This window comes from Jaculus jaculus, chromosome 4 (assembly GCF_020740685.1).
Source record: "Jaculus jaculus isolate mJacJac1 chromosome 4, mJacJac1.mat.Y.cur, whole genome shotgun sequence".
Lineage (NCBI taxonomy): Eukaryota > Metazoa > Chordata > Mammalia > Rodentia > Dipodidae > Jaculus > Jaculus jaculus.
Genome location: NC_059105.1, coordinates 179,122,817 through 179,139,527, shown reverse-complemented (window position 1 = coordinate 179,139,527; position 16,711 = coordinate 179,122,817). Strand labels below are relative to the sequence as shown.

Below are 16,711 nucleotides of genomic sequence, written 5' to 3'. Positions count from 1 at the left end.
TCTTTCTTCCTTCCTTCCTTCCTTCCTTCCTTCCTTTTTTTTTTTTTTTTTTGGTGTATCATTCTGTAGCATTTCAGCTCTCTTGAGTGAGTCCACTGGCTTCTCTGATGGATGGCAAGCTAGTTCTACAAGACTATTGTCTTTTTCCTCTGTCTAAAGCAAGGTCTCCTGGTATTGGAGTGAGTGAATCCACTGAGGATCAGGTCCCCTAAGCAGCTAAGTTCTCAGGGTAAACAAAGAGTAGTTTTCAGTGGCCTCCTTATGCAATGAGAACTTGGCCTCCTGGACTTTGCTCTAAAGATGAATTCCACTCTCGAGATTTCTGGCCCCTTCCATGATAGCCACCTGGCTGCCCAATGCTTGTCTCTATCACATAGTCAGAGGCTGAGGCTCTGATACCTCGCCCCATGCCCCGTGCCGCCAAAACCACTGTCCAGCTGTGAAAACATTGCTGCCTGGAGCTTTGGTTTCACTGGCACTTGTCCAGGCCATTCTTGAAGAGGTTTGAGACACAGCCTTTGACCGCTGTTGCTGCCTTGCAGCCTCCCGCCCTCTCTGAGAATGAGGTTTCAAGTCTGAAAAATAACAACACGCCTTTGGTCATAGTGAGCGGCTTTGCAGAGGGGTAAATAAACAAAAACATACTCTTGGTCAGTAAGAATTCTTTTGGGAAAAGAAACAGAACAAATATCTAAGACACTGAGGCATCCTAACTTCAGAGAAAAGGGATCATTTTCAAAGGTGAAGAACTGGGCTTCGCTGACTGCATTCTGTGCTTAACCCAACACAGTTATCTGTGGGACAAAGCCCTTTCTTTCTCTAGTTTAACTCACGCCAAGGATAGCATGCAGATCATCTGAACATGGACATCCACAGAAAGCAGGAATAAAGTTTCTTTTTGGAAAAAAAAAAAAAGAGAGGACTTCCCATCTCAAATAGCAGTCTATTTATTTCTTTACTGGGCAAAGAATGTTTAGAAAGAGTATAGGCTGCCAGTCCAAGGCAAAAGTGTGTGATAGCACCAACCGTAATAACCCCCCCACCCCAAAAATGGGAAAGACCACAAGCTTAGATTCTCGTTTTCCTCCTTTTTTTCTCTCTAGCTTAGATTCTTCTCATTGCTTCTTCAAGGAAAAAAAAATTAGATTATATGAAAATAGCATAATGAAACCTAATTTCTTGTAAACTAATAAAAATTTAGTTAAAAAGCTTAAATCTGTTTTAAGAAGGAATCTTACACAATTATTGAAAAATGAGGGGCTATCTGATACGAAGAAAAGGTAACCACAAAATAAATAGAAACAAAATACTAAATTTTAGCCAGGCACCATTGCCTTTTCCTTTGGATAACAAACACATGGCAGAGAGGTTCCATCGCTCAAGTGACACTTCCCTTTTAGCTGACCAGAATTTACTGCATGATTAATGATGTTAATGCCATTTAAACATGCGGCCACCTTCCACCCACATCATCATACATGCCACCAGTACATAAATTATAAATCTTGTTATCTGAGCCACACGTTTGTTCCAGGAATGTCACAATTTGCTGCAAATATGTTTTAAAAATATTTTTTGTTAATTTTTATGTATTTATTTGAGAGTGACAGAGACAGAAAGAGGCGGAGAGAGAGAAAGAGAGAGAGAGAATGGGCGCGCCAGGGCCTCCAGCCACTGCAAAGGAACTCCAGATGCGTGCGCCCCTTGTGCATCTGGATAACATGGGTTCTGGGAATCAAGCCTCAAACCGGGGTCCTTAGGCTTCACAGGCAAGCGCTTAGCCACTAAGCCATCTCTCTAGCCCTGCAAATATGGTTTTTCACTGAGTCCTCCTAAGACATAACCTAAAAATTATGAATCAGGATTTCTAGTGATAAGGTATACATACACACACACACACACACACACACACACACACACAGACAGACAGACAGACAGACAGACAGATAGATAGATAGATATAGTACTTTCAGCTTGGGATGCTTCTAGAGGTGGGGGCAACAATTACATAAATCCCAGGTCATTGACTGCAGTGTCTTCCTTACAATCTGTTCATTGCCTTGCAGCGGATCACTTCACACACACCCAGAAGGAAAGAGAGAGAGAGAAAAAGAGAGAGAGAGAGAGAGAGAGAGAGAGAGAGAGAGAGAGAGAGAGAGAGAGGAGGGCCCCGAGCATGCAGCACACAGTTTTATATTCTCTTCCACTGCCTGCACTTACCTCCTTCATGTCTCATTAATCAGTTTCTTCCACATCACTCTATCACCATGGAGACTTGCGGTCAGCCATGACGAAGGTCTTGTGTGGGTGCTACTCTGAGAAGGTAGGAGCAAAGCCCCAGACCCCGGCACTAACACCTGCGGTTGACTTATTTACTGCACTCCATGACCTGCATGAAAACGCTTTCCACAAGTTTTCTTATTTGGCTAATTGCCTTTGCGGTAAGTTATGAGCCCCGTACTGCACACACCTACAGATCAGAATCTGCAGATGGCCACACAGCCAGGGTGTTCAGATAGAAGCTCAGCTCTGTGCACGTGCTAGGCGTACAGTGTCACGTGTCTGCAGTGACACGTGCTAGATAATGCAAGAGCTCCCTTGTCACAGAGGCGGTGCCCCACCACGCTGCGTGCCCAGAAGCTGAGGCAGCGTGGCACGGTCTGCAGTTATGCCATGCAAAGTACACGTGTGCAAGTATCAAAATGATACTTTTCTTTCTCTTTTTAAAAAGATTTTTAAAATTTTCTTAATTTGAGAATATGTGTGCATGCGTGTGCACGAGAGAGAGAGAGACAGAGAGAGAGAGAGAAAGAGAGAGAGAGAGAGACGGAGAGGGAGAGGGAGAGGGAGAGAGTGGGAGCTCCAGGGCCTTCAGGCACTGTTAACAAACTCCAGACACATGTGCCACCTTGGCTTACATGGGTTCTGGAGAATCAAGCTTAGGTCTTCTGGCTTCGCAGGCGAAATGCCTTAACCAATAAGCTGTCTCTCCAGCCCATAACCTATTATTTTCTATAGCTAATATGCATGAATAAAAATCAGAAAAACAACTCAAAAAAACAAAAGAGAATCACTGATCATGGTGCCCATCAAAGCCAGCTAGGGGATGTTGTGGCAGAGTTAGCAGAAAATTCTATGTTCTATAATTGCGATGGAGACTCCAACAAACCTTATTATTTGTGATCACCTGTTCAACAATGGACTGCTTTAAATGAATTGTTACTTGAAATTAGTTTATTCTCTCAAATTCATATGAAGAATTTTCAGACCAGCCCATTGCTTGTGAACAGGATAGAGGTGGAGAAAAGGATTCATTGAAATTAAGGGTCCCATGTATCTACTGAGAAACAATTCCTGGGCTGGAGAGATGGCTTAGCAGTTAAGGCACTTTCCTGGGAAGCCTAAGGACCCAGGTTTGATTCCCCAGGACCCATGTAAGCCAGATGCACAAGGTGGCGCATGTGTCTGAAGTTCGTTCACAGTGGCTGTAGGCCTTAGGGCACCCCATTCTCTCTCTCTCCCCAATAAATAAATAATACAATTACTCAGAAGACACTGAAATCTCCATTGTGTCAGAAATTTCAGCTTCCACTCTTACTCATTCTATGTACAACTGGGTCATCTCTGCTTTGCTGTATTTTCATATCCAGCAATTACTCAAATTGATGCCAGCTAAAGATGGTGACCAAGGTGCAATGTTGATGTGAGGAAACACTTGTGCTAAGGAGGCGGCATGGAGAGGCCTGGAGGAGGAGTGTGCACGCCTTCACACCTGGCTCACCTCAGGGACTGCAAGTACACACAACTGGATTTTACTGACATTGGATGTACTGCTCTTTTTTTTTATTTTAATTTTTTGTTTGTTTATTTATTTATTTGAGAGCAACCGAGAAAGAGGCAGATAGAGAGAGAGAGAGAGAGAGAGAGAGAGAGAACGGGTGCGCCAGGGCCTCCAACCAGTGCAAACGAACTCCAGACGCGTGCGCCCCCTTGTGCATCTGGCTAACGTGGGTCCTGGGAATCGAGCCTCGAACCGGGGTCCTTAGGTTTCACAGGGAAGCGCTTAACTGCTAAGCCATCTCTCCAGCCCTTTTGTTTGTTTTTATTTTGTTTTTTGAGGTAGGGTCTCACGCTAGCTCAGGCTGACCTAGAATTCTCTATGTAGTCTCACGGTGGCCTTGAACTCACGGTGATCCTCCTACCTCTGCCTCCCGAGTGCTGGGATTAAAGGCATGTGCCACCATGCCTGGCTTGAATTTGTAGCTCTTTAAAATAAAATTAGCAAGGTGCCAATAAATAAAATACTCATGTAAACACAGGAAGAGTGTCTGTCACTGTTTTATGTTTATTATTAGGTGTAAGCCCCTTTAAGTAGCTGAAATCAAATACAAGGAAACACATCACATGATCAAACCTGTTGACATTTTGTTCACAGTTAAAATGAGGTATTCTGGTTTTACAATGTTCTAGGCTGAATGAAGCAGTTTAACCAAAGTTACAGGAAAGATATATTTGAACAATCATTCCTTAGATTGAAAAATAAAAACCAAGTGAAATGTAAATGAATAAGATAACTCAGCCACAAAATATATTTCAGAGTATCAAGAAGTATATATGCACAACTTTTACCCCTACTTTAAAACGGGCACACTTTTTAAAAAATTATTTCTTAACCTTAGCAAACTGCATGCACCGGACTGTAAAACAGGTAAGAGAGGAGAAAATATAACACCCAGCAGAGCATGAATTGATCAAGACTTATTTTTACCACGACAACTTTTGCATTTTTAAAAGTACTGACTGGGTAAACTAAGTATGACTGTTCACAGAGATACAATATAAAGAATGCCTATGCAGTCTGTGTTTAATCCTTATTAATATCAGAGTATTCATTAGTAAGTGTAACAGCAGCAAGATAGCATGACTTGTAGGATATGTAATACTGTAGATTAATAACTTATTATTGGTGTTATAAGTTAATAACAGGGGGATAGTGCAAGTATGCAGAGCTATCAAAGGCCTATCTGACTGTCCAAAAGTGCTGTGCTTCTTAGTGGGCATGAAGCTTTGGGCACGCCTGTGCTAGCTGAGCCAAGTGTTGGGGGGCTGCAGAGACGGCTCGGCCGTTAAAGGCGCTTGCTTGAACTAGGTGCTACCTGGGTGCCAATCAAGCACTGTTCTAGTGACCCCGAGTCGGGGTGGGAGACAGGGGAATGCATCTGAGAAGGGAAGGTACAACCACCACTGTGTCGGAGCGTGCTGGGGCATCACGGAATGCCCACCCCTTTTGCTAGCGTCCTGTCACCAACAGGCATCAGCAGGTGCCGGGTGGAGGGAAGGAATGCCACCAGACTCCTGGCCTGCTCGCCCAGAAGTGTCCTAATCATTCTGCTCCAAAATGGAAAGTCCTAAGAATAAACTTGCTACAGTAAACGCTATAATGTCGGCTCTAACGCAGAGTGGCATGGTCTTAGAATGTTCTGGCAGGGTTGAAGATAGCATTTTTGTAGTGTATACTTCTGAGCTAGGCTACTTTAGAAATCCCATGCCATAGTGTCACTGTTCCTAGCAGGGAGCTGGGGAATCTGAAGGAAGGGGACACTAGATCTCTCGGGGCAGTAAAGAGCTGCTCAGGATAATCTGGAACGGGGGGAGGAGGGTGTTTCAGCTACACCACTTGTTATTCAGTCAGTTCACTCTTACGTGTCCCAAGGTGGACACTCTTGGATGACAAAATATGGCAGGAACCGCCAGGAACTAGCTGAGGCCGAGGGAATGGATGTACTGAAATATTAATGAAATCTGAGGGTGTCCGTGTTTCCTGATGCCACTAATAAGCTTCCTGTCTGTTTGATGCCCTCAATGACTATTTGGTTCTACGTAGATGGTACTCAGAAAGCCCGCCAACTCAGGAGTACATAAATACCCTGACAGAGTTCTTTGAGCCACATACATATAGATCACATGTAATGCTGGGTCACGTCCTGTCAGCCCAACACCACACTCCAAGGCCATGAGACCAAAAGTCATTCTCCACACACTCGCACAGAGGAGTCAATGCATCCTTATACCCCCTGAGTGCAAGGCATTTCATCTAAGCACTAGAGACCTCATACTTCGTGAGCTAGCTAACTGGGGTTTGGGGGACACTCACCACTGAAGTGGCAGATAGCATCTTGATCACAGATGAAAGGACCAAGGGACATTTAGTGCAGGATCCCTTACTCAGCTAAGGAAGGGGAGACTCATGGGTGTGGCCCATTCATTAGACAGCCTTGTCTCCCAGAACCTAACTGTCACGTACGTTACAGAGGTTCAACTGCAGTGTGAACTCCGTCTATAATGGCCTCACTCCTTAGCCCTTTTGATTCTCAGGATTAAAAAAAAAAAAAGAAGAAAAAGTAGTTTCATTTCAGTCAGTCTGAATGACTTCTGTGTATCCACCTGTAGCTTGAGTTAAACTTCTGGCTGAGATGTAAAATCATGTCTCACTGGGAGCACTTTCTACTGGTAAGATTCAAAACAACACAAGTGGAAATCCTGACACATCGAGAAAACCGCATTTCAGAACATTTTGCTACATTGTTTTGGTGGACGGAAACATAATTGTTTGCTGTAAATACATGGTTACAGAAGATCTTTGATTTTAAAGATCTATCATTACCTCTGCTAAGACTGTGTGCTTTTCTTTACATTTATATAAAACTTTGGGTTCGAATTGTGGATGAACTGTTCTAAAATATTCTTGGGCCTGGACTCAGTCATATGGAAAATGACTAAACAATGACTAATGTAGTAAAAACATTTTTTCCCCATGACCCTCCTAGATCTGCTGTGATATAAAATTGAATCTGCAACAATATATTCCCTTCTATCAAGTCCATCAGGAAATCTCCCTCCTCCCCGTCCAGTCCTAAGAATATCATCTCTGTCCCCAACACACGTGGCACTGCTGATAAGCTCCCGAGCTTTCGCCTGACAGAAAGCTTTGGTGGCCCCTATGCCACAAAGCCTTGGGACTATGACCACGTTGAACTAGTCTAGAAAGTTCATAAGAACTCGGTTACATTTCAGACTTAATGTGGCTCCAAGTTCTATGAAACCAAGTCGTCACTGATTTAATCAAGCAGCTTGTTAGCTGCCCTTGAAGTTAATGCTGAGCGATTATGAGAGCTGAGCTTTTGATCTGAAAGGTTTCCACAAACTTGCGAGAGCAAGTGGTACGGTGGGTCACTGCTCTTATCGTTGGAGGTTGCAGAGGAAGTCAGTGGCCTAAAGTCCATTTCCTTTCTGTCTCATTGGCCTGAGTCTTCCTACCTGACCCCAGTCAGGGAGCACCCTTTAGGACACAGGAAACCTTTTTCCGGGGGGGGGGGGCAGCTTTGAGTGTCTCCTGGGAAAAGTGCTCCTCTCTTTTCCCAGATTTTCAACGTGCAAGCAAAGCTAGGAAGGAAAGACTCACGCCAGAGTGGGGCTCACAGCAGTCTCGGGGTGTCGTGCGCTCGCTTCTGGGTCATGATTCATGACAGATGCTTAGCATACAAACGCAAGGCGCACTTAAGACTTGTCATCCAAGTAGAGGGTGACCATGGATTTAAAAACAACGGGAGAAAAAAAATCAAGTAAACAGTTCACGGAACAGTCGGCAGCCATCAGGTGTCACTAGCATCTGGGGCAGAGACACCTGTCTACCTGGCCTCGTAGCACCAAGCACCTGGGCAAAGGTGAGGCTCAAATAAAACAGAGCAGAGTGATTCTTCTCTGGCCTCCTTATCTCTCTGCCAAGCAACGTGGGGTTAACAGAGAGGAAATTACTGTAACTAAAAGGGGGACCAATCAGAGAAAAATAAAACTCTGAGGACAGGCCAGGTGGTTCAGAGCTTGTCATTAGGGATGAATATCAGAATCGAAGGGAAATGAGGAACATGAGGGGGCTGTCTCCTAACCAATGAGAAGACCTTGTACGGAGAAAGCTGTACTGAGTTTGACGGTATTATTCCAGGAGCCTCTTTGGGGAGGGTTTCAAGTTCAAGAACAGAGACAGTTAAAGCAGATGCTCCTAGAATTTGTGCTGTGACTTCCTTGGGCTACGGAAATGAAAAACCAGGGTTTCGCTCACAGGAAGTAGAGGCTGGAAGGCCAGTCTCTGGGGGCGTGTGTGTGCTTCCCTCCGCCCCCACCGCAGGCAACATGCAAACCCTGGCTGTGAAACCAAAGGGCATCTCTGGGAAGTCCTGGAGGAGTCTCCAGCAACCTCTCAGTGCACACGGGCACCCAGGATCGCGTGGTTGGATTCCTGTTTAAGGAGTTGGAAGCTGACATATCGTCGAGGATTCTCATGGAGGGTCGAGGGGTACCGAAGCTGTACACAGCCTGGGGTTCCCAGTTTCTTTCTGGTCCCTTTCGTTGCAAAACTGTGCAGGAGTGTCTAGGTTAAGAACTGCGAGTTCCTCGTGACCCTTTCCATCTCTCGTCCTAGTGCATGACTTGGGAATGGCTTCTTGGATCAGAGCCGCACCCACATGCATACACTGTCCTCAGCAGGACTGGGGCGGGATAGGACATCTACGGAAGACAGCAACGTCATTCATAGCCCTGAGATGCACCATTCTGTTCATGGAAGACCACAGCACTGTCTGTCCCGGGTGGGAAAAGTCCAGTAAGTTTCCATGTGAGTCTGAAGCACTGTAGATACTTACTCTATGTATAAATAAATGAATAAATACATAAATACATAAATAGAGCAAAAACACAAGAGGGCTCTTATCAGCAAAAAGCACCTCTCATCAATTAAAAAATCAAATCCCCTCTTGAGTTTCAAAGCCCTCATGCAGTAGGGACTGGAAGGGAGAACCTTCAGAAAACAGAATGGACCAAAACCAGCAGAAATGTTCCAGCATTGCTTATTTCCTGCTTGATGACATACAAGTCATCCTGAATTGTCGCCGAGGTAGTCTTGTTTCCAAGGAATGACAGATTGGCTCCAAACTCACTCGGAGCTTCTTCCTTTCATGTCATAGCACAGTCCCAAGCATCCCGTGTCAGCCTGCATGGTGTCACAGGCCAGCCGCCTTCTACTTAGCATCGTGTCTCACAGCAGACTGGGTCCTAGGCAGACAGCAATGAAATGCAATTCCGGCCTCCGTCTTGAAGACCTCTCTCCCCGGAGCAGACCTTGCTAAAATGATTCAAGTGCTTGCCTGGCGGACATTGTAGGGAAAGGGACAGAATTAAAGCAAAGAAATTGGCAGGCGATAAGCATGCACGCCTAGCTCTTGTTGGACCCTGCACGGAAAGGATTTGCCATGGTGTTCCTCTCATCTTTCAGAGGAGGCCAAAAGAAAGAGGAAGGAATCAACGCTTTCAAACCGAGAAACCATTATCAAGAATGTCAGGGGCAGTGAGCAAGTCAGGGCTTATGTGAAGGATGAAGATGGCCAATTACCAACGCAAGCCATGCAGGGATGGACAGCGTGTGTTCAAACCCTCATGGTAAAGCATACACCTCACCCTCTCAGGGAAGAACTGCCGCTCCCTGATCATCCCAGGAACCTGGTACTTGGCTCCCTTCCCTTTCATAGCTCCTCACTGATGTGAGGGACACCCCCAGAGTGCAGTCCACCCCAGACTGCACGGGCCATTCTTAATACTAGGAATGCATCTCCAGCTCAACCTTCTCACTGGCTCAGACACAAGGCCTCTGAAGACAATAAGATCTGGTCAATTAAGACGTTGCCTACCCCAGATGGAACTCGGGGACCCAAATTCCAGCCCTCTATTCACCATCATAAGCCACCAGGGGGACCATGACCTCGATCATAACACAAGGCATGCTTTCTTCCCTTGGACCTAAGGTTATAAAAGTCACATTTGGAAAAAAATGCAACGAGAAGCCCTGGAATATTCTCCAAATGGAAGGCCCCTCCTCCTCTGACTTCACCACAATTGCCTAGGGGCCATTCTAATGGGAAACCATCCAGAACTCTACCCTGGATCAGCAACCTCCACGCCAGGTTAAACTGAACAGAAAATCAGCATTTAGTCAAAGCCCTGTCCTCCAGCAAAAGGTCATTCAGCTCAATCACGGTTGTGGCAAAGTCCACCAGGTCCACGAAGTCAGAAGTGATGATGTTGACGCCCATGGCACCAGGCTTCTGTGTCTTCACCCAGTCCAGGATGGCAGGAAGGTTTCTGCATGGGGGAAGCACCGCGTGGAAACAGAACAGACAGGAGTTAGAAGGCCTCCTCCAGAAACGGACACAAAACATTTCCATTCATATATTTAAAAGAAAATGTTTGGGCTGGAGAGATGGCTTAGCCATTAAGGCCCTGGCCTGTGAAGCCTAAGGACCCCAGTTCGATTCTCCAGGTCCCACGTTAGCCAGATGCACAAGGTGGCGCATGTGTGGAGTTTGTTTGCAATGGCTAGAGGCCCTGGCATGCCCATTCTCTCCCTCCCTGTCCTTTTTTTTTTTTTTTTTTTTTTTTGAGGTAGGTTCTCAATCTGGTCCTGGAAGTCAATATGTAGTCTCAGGGTAGCCTCTTACTTCTGCCTCCTGAGTGCTGGGATTAAAGGCATGTTTTGCCACGCCCGCTTACCCACCCTCTCTCTTTCTCCCCCCCCCCCACCGTCTCTAGTAAATAAATAAATACAATGAACAAATTTAAGAAAATGTCAGTAAAACCCACACCACCAGGGCTTTGGCCACTGCAAATGCATCACTGCGTCAAGGAGCCAGTGGTCTAATGCCTGTGGAGAGGTAAAACTGTCCCGGGCTTCTCTGTGGCAAGAGATTACTAACCCCAAGCACCCAAGAGGTGACCATGTTAACAGGACTTTGACACACTGGGACCAAGAGTTTCATTATTGGTGGGATCTTAGGTTTCATTATGAAAATTTTCAAACATCTGACAAAATGGGGAGAATTTCATAGTAAATATATCCACCATTTAAACCTTTCCACTCACCTTTTACTATCATGCTTGTCACGTATCTGTTGATCTACCACTGTCTTCCCATCAATCCACCTTCCTGTTGCAAACATCTACATACATCCTCTAGGTTCATCAGCATGCACACAGCTAACTAAGGAGTTCAGTTATTTGTTTCTGATTTGCTATACTTTGAAATGAAGGTTATAGTCAATAAAACACACACCATGCAGAAAAATGGATGGATCTGGAAAGGACTATACTAAGTGAGGTAACCCAGGCCCAGAAAGCCAAGCGCCACGTGTTCTCTCTCATATGTGGATCCTAGCTACAGATGATTGGGCTTCTGCGTGAGAAGGAAAATACTTACTAGCAGAGGCCAGTAAGTTAAAAAGGAGATATAAAGGGAAGAGAAAGGAAGGGAGGAGGGTACTTAATAGGTTGGTATTGTATATATGTAAGTAAAATGGTTGAGATGGGGAGGGGATATGATGGAGAATGGAATTTCAAAGGGGCAAGTGCGGGGGGGGTATTACCATGGGATATTTTTTATAATCATGGAAAATGTTAATAAAAATTGTAAAAAGGAAAAACAAACACACACCATCCTGAGATTTTTTTGTTCTATCACAGATTAGAGTTCCCTGTTCTAGAACTCCATGCAATATATATTCTTTTGTGTGAGATCTCTGTGTATGTCCAGTATAACAGTGTTTTTCCTCTTCTTTTTTTCCTTTTTTATATTGAGACAGCTCTGACTCTGTAGCCCCGGCTCTTCTTGAAATCACAGACTCCATTCTCTTAAGTGCTGGAATTACAGGTGTGAGCCATGACACGTGGCCAGCATAATGCTTTTGAAATTCATCCATGCTGTTTTGTGAATATGTAGTTTTTCATTTTTCATTAGTACACAACATTTCTTTGTATGAATAGAACATAGCTCACTGGGCTGGAGAGATGGCTTAGTGGTTAAGGCACTTGCCTGTAAAGCCAAAGGACCCAGGTCAGGTTCCCCAGAACTCACATAAGCCAGATGCCTAAGGTGGTGAGTGCGTCTGAAGTTCATTTACAGTGGCTGGAGGCCCTGACATGCTCATTCTCTCTTTCTCAAATAGTAAATAAATAAATAAAATATTTTAAGAAAGAAAAAACCCATAGCTCATCCATAGAGGTTCCAATTTTGGATTATCATAAAGAAAACTATTATGGCCAGTCTTCTGAATCTTTTTCAATGAATATTTGTTTACTAGTCTCTTGGCTGAAGACCATGGAATAAAATTCTTGTATGATAAGGTCAATTTATATTTAGCTTGAGAAAATACTGCCAGACATTTTCCCAAAGGGCTCACTCACTCCACTGTTAACTCCACCAGCACAGCACACGGCTCTGGCTGTGCCACGTGACCCTGAAGACTCGGTTCTGTGGCTGGTGGTGTTAAGTTTAGGCATTGTCAGCAGGGCACGTTGGCTTACTCCTGAAATCTTAGCTCTTGGGAGGCTGAGGCAGGATTGCTATTTGATCAAGGTCAGTCTGGACTACATAGTAACACTATGTGTCAAAAAACAAACAAAACAACAAAAATCAACTAAACCCAAAAAAGCCCCCACAAATCCCTCAGTTCTTCCTACCTAAGAATGTTCAGTCATTCTTGGAGGTGTGAAATGCTACCTCACACATTAGGTGATGACTATCGCATTCAATAGTTTCTTGTGTACTGACTGGACACTTAAAAAAAATTTTTTTTTTATTGACAGCTTCCATAACTCTAGACAATAAACCATGGTAATTCCCCGGCACCCCCCCCCAACACACACTTTCCCTTTTGCAACTCCACTCTCTATTGCATACCCCCCATCAGTCTCTCTTTTATTTTGATGTCATGGTCTTTTCCTCCTATTATGAAGGTCTTGTGTAGGTAGTGTCAGGCACTGCGAGGTCATGGATATCCAGGCCATTTTGTGTCTGGAGGAGCACGTTGTAAGGAGTCCCACCCTTCCTTTGTCTTTCTGACACCTCTTCCACAATGGATCCTGATCCTTGGAAGGTGTGATCGAGATGTTCCAGTGCTGAGCACTCCTGTCACTTCTTCTCAGCACCATGGTGCCTTCTGAGTCATCTGACTGGACCTTTTTATGTCATCTTCTTTGCAGCATGTTCATTACTTTCATATTTTTTCCATTCTTTTAAACAATAGAACTGTATTCCATTATGGTCTGGAGCTCAGAAGTCTTAGGTCCAGTGTTGACAGGACATGTTCCCTCTGAAAGAAACCGAGGGTCCCTCCTTCCCCTGTCCTAGCTGGCAGCTACGTCACTCCAGTCTCTGTCTCTGTCATCACGTGGTGTGGCCTCACGTGTGACTTCTTATAAAGTCACATTGGATCAGGAGCCACTGTTCTTCCATGTGACCTCATTATAACGAATGGATGACACCCACAGCGACCTTATTTCCAGTGAAGGCACAGCCTGAGGGACTGGAATCGGGCCTTCCACATGTTTTGGCAGGATGACCATACAGTTTAGCTGTGACACTCATTTATGAGTCCCTACGAGTATCCCCTCAACTCCTCTTCCTGCCTTCTACTTACTCATGGACAACAGCTTGGATACATTTATTTGCAAGCAGAGAGAGAAAGAGAATGACAGACAAGGACAGAACGAGAGAGAGAAAGAGAGAGAGGGAGAAAATGGGTATGTCACGGCCTCTTGCCACTGCAAATGAAGTCTACACACATGTGCCACTTCATGCATCTGGCTTTACACAGGCACTGGGGAATTGAATCTGGATTTTCAGACCCTACAAGGAAGGGCCTGGTGGTGGTGTGATTCAGGTGTCCCCTGTAAACTCAGGTGTTCTGAATGCTAGGCTCCCAGCTGATGGAGATTTGGGAATTAACGCCTCCTGGAGGCAGTGCATTGTTGGGGATGAGCTTATGGGTGTCATAGCCACTTTCCCCACACCAGTATTTGGCACACTCTCCTACTGCTGTTGTCCACCTGCTGTTGGCCAGGGGGTGATGTCCACCCTCTGCCTATGCCATTGTTTTCCCCTGCCATCGTGGAACTTCCCCTTGAGCCAATATCTGAGGGGCTCCCTTTGTCACACGTACCACGAATTCACAGTGGGCCATGAGAAGGACCCAGGTGGTCGGGAGCTTGGTGGCACATGAAAGACTTTCCAAGAAAAAAAAAAATAGTAATAATAATAAATCCCTAGTCAGTGTTTAATGTGTGGAACGCCGGCGCCCTCTGCTGGCCATGCCGGGGAGGAGCGGCCCGCCTGGGCTGCAGCTTAGCTTGGAATGGCTCCTGGAAGAGGAGCAGAGGCTTGGGGACAGGTGAGCACCTGTGGTCTCCCTGGGGGACAAAGAGCTCTGTGTCAGCTAACGCTCCTCTGTGCTGTGCTCTCCTGGGGCAAAAGTATCAAATGGCCAGGGTTGCGTAAAGGGACCGAGGAGTGACTTCATTGCCTTAACTCTCTTGGCATTTACAAGGAAGAGATCTTTGAAATGTCTGTTCTCATAAGTTCCCTTGGGAGCCAGGCTGTGGTGGCGCACGCCTCTCATCCCAGCACTCGGGAGCAGAGGTGGGAGGATGGCTGTGAGTTCGACGCTACCCTGAGACAACACAGTGACTTCCAGGTCAGCCTGAGCTACAGCGGGACCCTACCTTGAAAAACCAAAATAAACAAATAAATACTTGCCCTTGGGGCTGGAGAGATGGTTCAGCAGCAGAGTACACTTTCAGAGCAGTCATGGGGGGGGGGGGGCAGAGTGGCCAAGATTGCCCGAGTTCACAACTCCAGACCCATGAAAACAGCGGGACACGTGCCTGTGAAGCCCACGGGAGGGGGGGGGGCGCTGGCAGAACCCCACAAGTTCCGGAATCAGTAGAGGCTGGGTCTCGGAACCATATGGCCTGGGAGAGTCACGGAGCAGAACACCAAGGTTCTGTTCTGGCCAAAGAGACCTCTGCCCCCAACTCCCCCCACACCATACACACACAAGCAAAAATAAGTAAATGAATCAAGTAAAAACTCCCTTCCCTTTGGCCTTGATGCCCATCAGAGAGCAAGGTTGGGCCACAGCGTGGCCTCGTTTCTTTACCAACAGCAATGGCACGCCTATTTTGTGCAACGCATGGTAGTTGGCACTTCCTGCTGGAGGCTGCAACCCCTTCTAGGTCTTCTGCATCCAGATGAAGTGACCCGTCCAAGGCCACACAGAATTTGGGGGAGAACACTGGTTTTCTAGGGTTCACGTGACAGTACACATGAGCTGGTTTAAAGAAATGTTCTGTTCTGTGCCAGGGCACTCAAGGTCAAAGTCAAGGTCTCCGGAGCTCTCTCTCCCTGGCTTGGAGACGGTCAATCGCCTTCTCCCATGTGCTCACAGCCCTGTTGGTACTTGGTGTCTAAATTTCCTGTTTTCTTGTTTTTAATATTTACTTAGTTAGTTTTTTGTTTTTCAAGGTAGAGTCTTGCTCTAGCCCAGGCTATTCACTATGTATTCTCAGTGTGGCCTCAAACTCATGGTGATGCTCCTACCTCTGTCTCCCGAGTGCTGGGATGAAAGGCGTGCACCACCAAGCACAGCTCTTTTTATTTATTTGACAGAGAAAGAGGGAGAGAGAGACCAAAAGAGAATGGGCACCAGGGACCCCAGCCACTGCAAACGAACTACAGACACGTGCACCCCTAGTGCATCTGGCTAATGTGGGTCCTGGGGAAATGGAACCTGGGTCCTTTGGCTTTACTGGCAAATGTACTAACGGCTAAGCCATCCCTCCAGCCCAAACTTCCTGTTCTTTTAAAGACACTAGTGAGAGCAGATTAGGACTCACCCTAACAACCCCTTTCAACTTAATTATCATTCTCAGTGGCTCTTTTTCCAGACGCATTCACACTCAGATACCGGAGTTGGGTCTCAACAAGAACTCTGGCAGGAGAATTCAGGGAACTTAGCAGGAACCACCCCTGACTTTAACCTCTGCCCATGTCTCCTTCCAGAGTCCCAACGTCTGTTTCTCTGCCCTCCATCATAGGCAAACCTCAAGTTTCTTTCAATCTATGACAGAAATTCAGTCAGAAAGCCTGTACATTAAAAATATTTTATTTTTACTTATTTATTAGAGAGAGAGGGAAAGAGAGAGAGAGAGAATGGGCACGCCAGGGCCTCTAGCACTGCAAACGAACACCAGATGCATGCACCACCTTGTGCATCAGGCTAATGTGGGATCTGGAGAATCGAACCTGGGTCCTTAGGCTTAGCTGGCAAGTGTCTTAACCACTAAGCCAGCTCTTTAGGACTGCCTACACTTTTTTTTTTTTTTTTTTTTTAGCTTCTTTGTCCTTGTTCTTTTTTGAACAAAACCTTTTTTTGAACAAAACCTTTTTTGAACAAAACCTTTTTTGAACAAAACCTCAGGTCTAAAGTTTTCCTATGTGAGTTGGGGATTAACCACTCACTGGAAAACCACTTCTTTACTTGCAGGAAAACCTGACTGGTCTTCTTTCAGTTTGAGATGACAACTCGCTACTCAGGAGCAGCTGGAAAGCACCCCAGGGTGGCTAACCAATTAGGACAGCCCCTCTGGGTCTCTGTGGAAGGACCGACTCATGCTTAGTTCACAAGCACTCACAGGCACGGGTCACACTGGTATCACGAACAAACTCTTGACCAGAGCAGTATTTCCTGTCGGCTGACAGTCTAGCCCCAGGGACGGTGATCACAGCCCTAATCGTCTTGTGACCTGCACAGTTTAAGATGCCAAAGTGTCT

General features: G+C 45.8%; 1 protein-coding gene across 2 annotated transcripts in view; it reads right to left on the bottom strand.

Annotated features, from left to right (window-relative positions):
* Positions 1 to 7,244: 7,244 nt before the first annotated feature.
* Plcxd2 (phosphatidylinositol specific phospholipase C X domain containing 2) overlaps positions 7,245 to 16,711 on the bottom strand; it is a 63,923-nt gene continuing 54,456 nt past the window's right edge. For both annotated transcript variants that reach the window (XM_045148499.1, XM_045148501.1), the window contains exon 5: positions 7,245 to 10,191. In XM_045148499.1, coding sequence (XP_045004434.1) covers positions 10,032 to 10,191 — 160 coding nt within the window. In that variant the 3' untranslated portion in view covers positions 7,245 to 10,031. The remainder of the gene's footprint in view (positions 10,192 to 16,711) is intronic.